At 40.7% G+C, this 7248-nt stretch overlaps 1 protein-coding gene across 1 annotated transcript in view; it reads left to right on the forward strand.

Moving 5' to 3' along the window:
* Window positions 1-6414, forward strand: part of LOC127578748 (DNA topoisomerase 1-like) — a 55386-nt gene extending 48972 nt beyond the window's left edge. Inside the window, exon 21 of the mRNA XM_052031161.1 lies at window positions 1509-6414. Within this exon, the coding sequence (XP_051887121.1) occupies window positions 1509-1611 (103 nt within the window). The 3' untranslated portion in view covers window positions 1612-6414. The remainder of the gene's footprint in view (window positions 1-1508) is intronic.
* Window positions 6415-7248: the final 834 nt, after the last annotated feature.

Here is a 7248-nt window from a genome sequence, read left to right on the forward strand (position 1 = left end):
CACTTCACCTTTTGATTTTTTTTGCCACTTACCTACACTGAGGGATAACTTCCAGTAGGCAGTGAATCTGCCTACATGTCTTTTGGATGTGAGAAAGAATAGGAACACCTGGGGGAAGCACAGTCACCCAGTCAATGTACAAACTCCACACAGCACGAGGTCAGGATTGAACCAGTGTCCCTAAAGTCATGGGGCAGCAGCACTAACTGCTGCACCACCATGTCACAGTCAGTGAAAACCTGAATGATGTGTTGATGATAATTTGGTGTAGGTTAGGAGGGGGGCAGTAGAGTTTTGGATGAGCAGATTTATAGGGTGACAGAGGGAAAGTTAGCCTGAAAAACATTGGAAAAGTCTAATCTAGAGGTAGTTTTAAAAAAAATCAAAATGTCTACATGTAATGTGATCTTTTGGTATAAACTCCCAAGTGTATTGGAATTGAAAAACTGAATTTGTTTAAAGAATCTGAGAGTTTCATTTGGTCAGAAACATCTGAAAGGCTAAATGGTCGTCACAGTCTGCACGTACCACGTGATGTGTATTCTCTTGAAACTGTTTCGCTCTACTTGTGCCTGTGCCTGGCTCAGCAGCATATGGCTGTTTCCACACAATGAATTAGCTTCCTGTCACATTGGTTTTCTTTTATGGATGCTTAGGACTAGGTGTGAGAATTGGAACCAGTGAAAGATTGACTGACAGCTTTGAAAACATCAGACTGTTCACTGAGAGAGATGGTCATTAACTCGACAGTTTGAGGATTACCCACTCAGTTGGTCAACAAAACAAGTTTATTTTGATCCAAGCTAGTTGGTGCAGGGTGACCAGCAAGCTGAATTAGTTATTGTATCTCTGTAAATGCAGTTAAAAGAGGGAATTGAGAAATTGCCAATTTCTTCTTCATTTATTTGTTAGGATACCAAAACCCATCTTCCTGAGTTTCATTTCATGGGTCCTATTTCAGATCACAACAGCAATGAAGAAGAATTTTGGTTTAAATGACAGCATGTTTGACTATGCAGCTCTCAATTCAAACTCTTCAATCTACACGAGAAAGCTATTTACATTTGAGATCAAAGGGTGCGGAGAATGATCGATGGCTTTCTTTCACATGGACAAATAGGGTGTGCTTAATGTTGCTCGCACAAGGACTTTTGCCATGCTCTTATGCTTCCCTCCAAACCTCCCAAAACTATTGCTTGGAGCTGTGGAATTAAGGATGTAGGAGATTGATGTTCTACTTGTCCCTGAACCACTACCCAGTAAAAATGAAATGAGCAGTGTCAGTTCACCTTAAATGACTGAGCAGGAACATCAAGGTAGGTGGGTGGTTGTAGGGTGACCTGTGTCTCAGAATTATCAAAACTTGGGAAGTAGATTGAAGCAGAAAACTGTGTCAGCTTGTTAGAAATGGATGAAGTTTGTGGCCTTTTGCAGAGGATTATTGAGTGTTGACTTGTTCTACCTGTGCCTTTTCCCAACCCCCATCCCTCCCTCCCACTCATACTTAGGTGTAAAAAGTGGGGCATCCCAGTGGAGAAGATCTACAACAAAACCCAGCGTGAGAAGTTTGCCTGGGCCATTGATATGGCAGATGAAGACTTTGAATTTTAACCATTGACGTGGCTGAAGCTGAGTGAAACGCAGTCTAAGCCACCTCCGAGCTGGAGGAGATACGTTTTTATGTAACAAGGAAAAAGGAGAACTCTGTGGTTCCGTAGCTACTGTTTTAAGAGGAAGAAAAGCAAAGCAAATATATATATATATTCGCACTGATTAGATTGGTGCATTTATACTGTTAGAACCTTGCAATAACTTTTTTTTTAAATTGAGAACTACAGTCCTGTTTTAAAAAAAATCAAAAGTGCACCTGCTTTAAAACTGGTCACTGCTGAGCTCTGGGGAAGAATCAGTGACTGTTCAGCCTGATCTGGAGACTGAATGCTTACTATCCTGTGGTTTGTTTTTTCTTTTTTATCTCTTAAAACATTTGTCCCGACTGCCCTAACCGACTAACTACAACTTGAACCCTGGCATTCATTAGATATGGTTAACTGCAAAACTATTAACGTGAGTGATTTTAGATTTTACCAGAAGGATGATTTTATATCAATGTGTTTTTTAAGAATGTTGCAGTGGTGGAGCCAGGAGCATTTGGGGTGGTGGGTTAGCATCTGATTGTCTGGCATAATCTATAACAATTGTCCTTTGAGCAGAGCAGCCCCATGCTTCCTCCCACCCCCCCCCCCCCCCCATCTCTAGGATTGTAGATCTTGTGCTGCTCTTGGGGCCAAAGATAAAATAGTTCTGTGAGCAGGACACTCAGCTGGGGTACCAAGCTTGGCCTGTCAAAAGGCCTATGCAGGGAACAGTCAAAGCTGGACAAGTATGTAACTCATTCTCTTTCACCCCCACCCCCAGCTGTTTTGAACAACCTCAAGAAAGGTTTGCCATTGTAGCTATGGCCTGCCTCTCCACTAACCTGCTCCGCCACTGAAATTACGCTTTGCTGCCTTTTCCTCCCCCACCATGAATTGGTAATATATTTTTTTAATGGATGTATTGCAGCCTGCTTCAGTTTCATATACTGTAATGTTTTTAAAACAAAATCCTTTTTTTTAAATGTTTGGGAAAGATTGCCCATTTGCAGGTGAAACTGAGTTAACTCGAATCCAAAGGGGATTTGAGTCTCCTTCAGCAGTCCTGTGAGAAACCCATTAGAATAAATTTTGGGTTGTTCTGACCCAGAAGAATGGCTAAACTTTAAAGACCTGATGAATTTATGGGGTCAGGTCATCTAGTTCATACTCCATGACCAATGCTTTGTGAGCCACGTGTTTGAACAGTCATGGTCTTTCAGTCTCTGATTGTTGCTCTGGGAATTTTTAAACATGATTTCTTTTAAGGGCGAAGGGGAGAAATGAGAGGTTCCTGAGGATTTAGTAAGTCAAAAGAAATAGTGAAATGTTGACACTTCCAGTTTTAAAGTTTGTAGCAAGTAAATGGACCATCAAGAAATATTGGCAGGGAGGGTGGGGGGAATGGAAAGAACGGAAATAACTCCCCCCACCCCACCCCAGAGCAACATTTAAAAACTGTGAAACTAATAATATGTGGTAAGTGTTCCGCTGCATTCCCCATGTGAGCAGTCCAAGCAATTTGTCTGAGCTTTTGGTAAGCAGTGACCTTTTAGATCTGGTGTGTGCTTGTGTTTCTTAACCCTTTTTTTAAAAAAAAGGTTTCCTTATCTGTGACTGAGATGAAATCCTTTTTAGACAGAGTTATTGGATAGTGACTAACACCCAACAGCAACTACAAGCCAATTGAGGCTTGCTTAGCTGTAAGCTGTATGTTTAGTTTTTTTTGGACTTTTGTCAATGGGGAAGTATCTACAGCTCGAGGTTTAATTTACTACGATTGTAATTAATTTTAAAAGTGTGCTGTTAATTAGTACTTTCTTCCTCGTGCATTTTAAAGGCTCCTTGCACTCCATCAAGTAATTATTTAGGTTGCCTGAATAATTATTTCCAGATATTTTGAACCATTTTGAGAAAAGGACATCTTAAGAGGCCTTTATTGCTGTGAATATGTATTTTGTTGTATTTATAAAATTTAAAAAAAACATTTCAGCTTGACTTGGGGGAAACAGAAGTAGACAAGTTAACTCGTTCAGAGGCCCTGTCACCAAAGAGTAAGGGGACTTGATTTAAATGTGTCCACTGGTTTAAGTTGAATTTTTTTTTTCTTTTTTTAACTGTGAATGGTTTTCCTTTTGTTTTTATGAGACATGCAACTTTTTAATGCTTCAACTCAGGTTAGAGAGTGCGCGAGCGAGTGAGAAAGGGTACCAGAATGAACTTGCCTACAATTCCAGTATTTGTGACTTTTTCCATTTTAAAAACTGCATCATCTTAGCCTAACTGGACAGCTGACCCTGGAAACCTGAAACACAAGTGTCACCATTATTTATTTTTTTCTCTCTGGATTCTAGATGCTGTGCCGCTTGCTATAATTAGGAGGGGTTTGTATATGGTGCTGCTTGTTCAGTTAAGAGAGAAACAAATGGAACAAACATCTCTCCTGATTTAAACCCCACCCCCATTCCCCCCCCCCCCAATACACACAAACAACACACACACACCCTTCCCACACTACCTGAACCAAACATTCGCTGTCCATTTGGCCACCCAGCTCACTTGATGTTGTTGTCTTTGGCAGGAGTTCATCCCCACCTAGTGCTTTCAGTCACTTCCTGACATCCATGGGATAGACTGTATTGCCCAGGCCTTGAGTCAATAATATTGGATTATGACAGATCTCAGAGTTGATTGAAAATCAACTTTTGACGTGTCCATTGTTAAGCACACTCTTTTCACAGCCTCTTAGGTAATTGGTGTGCTTTGTTTTAGATGGCGGAGAGATTGGGGAGTAGTAGTACGGATTTATGTTGTCATTTCAAGAGGATAGAGTGCAGAACAAATGTCACACCGTTAGGCAATACAAAGCACAGGGTGTTTCCACCACATCCCACCACTGCATTATCTATCCAGAATTCTAGATGATGATTATATGTAGAATGGATTTGAAATGGGTAGAACTTGCCTGATTATGGGAAACTTAAAGAGTGGCCACAGAACCAGCATAGTGATTTGGATGCTTCCCCTGTTTGCACCCAACTCAAATCCACCCTGAATTTCTAACTATCAAGAGTCTCTTGTAAAGTAAGTTTGGGGCAGACTGCAGTGGCTCCTTAGTCAGTATACATCCACAGGTACCAAACAGCTAATTCAACACCTGAGGTATCCCGGCTCTCAGGTCCAGAGATGGAGTGGGGAAGGGGATGGCTAGTAAGGGGATTTATCTTTTTGGGTTTGGGATAAAGCCGTGCATTTTGTTAGAGAATTGTAGAAAAAAGCTTTTGTTTGCATCTTAGCTTTTGCTATATGTAAACTGACAATACTTGAAGCTGACACTGAATGAGAAAGTGTTAATTGCTCAGGACCAGCACTGAATAAACATACTGTAAGGAACCTTCTCAAATGGTGGGAAATGAGTGTAGCTTGCTGATGCACACCATTATTCTGTTTTAAAGCCAACTGTTTGGTTATCCTATAACCTAGAGTTTGTTAAAACTAGATAGTGAAATTGCAGCTTGGGTGGGGGGTGGGGGTGAGGGTCTAGATCTTTTTTTCTCACCTTGCCCTACACATCCACTCTTCACATTTAACAAATGGGGACCTTGGCTGCAAGTGTTGCATGTCTTTCTGCTTTGCACATGACCCTGTTTTGTGTGTCATTGGATGGGGGTGGAAACTTAATCCAATGTATGCACTAAGTCTTCTGCTTAAAATGTTAACCATTAGCGTGCCATTGGGACTCCAGATGATGAGAGATGAGCAGCACCAACATTTAAATCTGAGTGATCCACAGTGTTGCACAAATTGTTCTTTTGCCTGTCACCTCCTCACTGTGGATAGGGAATTGAATCCGGTGTGTATAATCAACAGCTGGCAGAGCCAATGGAGCTGTTGAAGAGCATCCATAATGTTAGGACAACCTCTGTTTACAAAATAAATGAATCTGCATTGGGCAAGTGCCACTATTTCACCGACCTCCAAGACCCCTTCCCTACTGCCCTGGCTGAAGATCTGGAGCTCAGGGTGGTAATCCAATGGAACTCTGTGTGTTAGCATGTCATACTCTGACCTATCCTCCACTTGCTTCAATTTTAAATTCTTTTGAACACTTTCCGTTATAACCATTATTTCGCTACCCCTTTGTTCTTCCTTCACCCCAACCACCACCCCTCACCCCAAATCTCTTAGGTAGGAAAAAGGTTGTTATAAAATGCACTCATTATAGGAGATGAAATATTTTTTACAATTTAATGTTGGGAGGGTGGGTGGGAGATGAGTTGCCGCTTAGATCTTACCTGAAAGGTTGTTGAGCCATATATGAATTGAGCTGCTTGGTTTTAAAATGCAAGCTTTTTAAATTTATAATTTAAACTGGAGTTCTTTTAGCATTTACACAGTATGCCACTGTGTTCGTGATTTTGTTTGGGCACCAATTTTAGCATGTTCCTGTGCTTCAGCTATCCAGTTAGGTTTTCCTCTTCCCTGTCTATGAATCATTGTTGAACTGTTGTAGCACATTTATCATGTACTTGTGAAACTGGCCAACATATATATAAATATATATTAAAAGATGCTTATTCAGTCTGAATTGTAATGAGGAAATTTTACATTTTTCTTTTTTCCTCTTGCCTAAAATTCTCTTTAGTTTGTGCTTTAACCGATGAGCTAGTATTCACAGACTGATGTGTACCAGGTTTTTTTTACAGATTATTTCTGTAAATTTAACATACTGCGATGAACTGTGCTCATTTGTATTTTTAAATAAACACATTGTACACTATGAATGCAGCAACTGAGTGTGTATTAATGTGTTTTTGGAATGAAATGTTTAGATTTTTGAAATGATTCAAATGCATAACTATTTCTGCACCCTTGATGTTTGTATGAAGGAGCTACATCAGTTTTGAGGTGTCAAACTCGTGTTCCATGGGGTTTGGTCAAGTTTACAGTGCTGTCTAGTACTGACCAAAGTAAGTGGAGTGCTGTCTTTCAGACAAAAGGTATGAAAGTGCCCAAGATGTTATATACATCACTTTGGAGATGTTAGCCTAAATTGAATGCTCAGTGAAGATCGTGGGGGGAAGGGCATTGTTCTTCAGAGTGGTCGCTTAAACCATAGAACACTACAGCAGAGAAAACAGGCCACTTGGCCCTTCTAGTCTGTGCCAAAACATTATTCCGCTAGTCCCATTGACCAGCACCGAGTCCATAACCCTCCAGACCTCTCCCATCCATGTATCTATCCAATTTATTCTTAAAACTTAAGAGTGAGCTCGCATTTTACCATATCAGATGGCAATTTGTTCCACACTCCCACCACTCTCTGAGTGAAGAAGTTCCCCCTAAACCTTTCCCCTTTCACCCTAAAGCCATGTCCTCTCGTACTTATCTCTCCTAACCTTGGTGGAAAGAGCCTACTCACACTTACTCTGTCTATACTCATAATTTTGTAAACCTCTATCAAATCTCCCCTCATTCTTCTACGTTCCAAGGAATAAAGTCCTAACCTGTTCAATCTTTCCCTGTAACTCAACTCTTGAAGACCTGGCAACATTCTAGTAAATCTCCTCTGCACTCTCTCAATCTTACTGATATACTTCCTATAGTTAGGTGA

The sequence above is a fragment of the Pristis pectinata genome, chromosome 16, assembly GCF_009764475.1.
Source record: "Pristis pectinata isolate sPriPec2 chromosome 16, sPriPec2.1.pri, whole genome shotgun sequence".
Lineage (NCBI taxonomy): Eukaryota > Metazoa > Chordata > Chondrichthyes > Rhinopristiformes > Pristidae > Pristis > Pristis pectinata.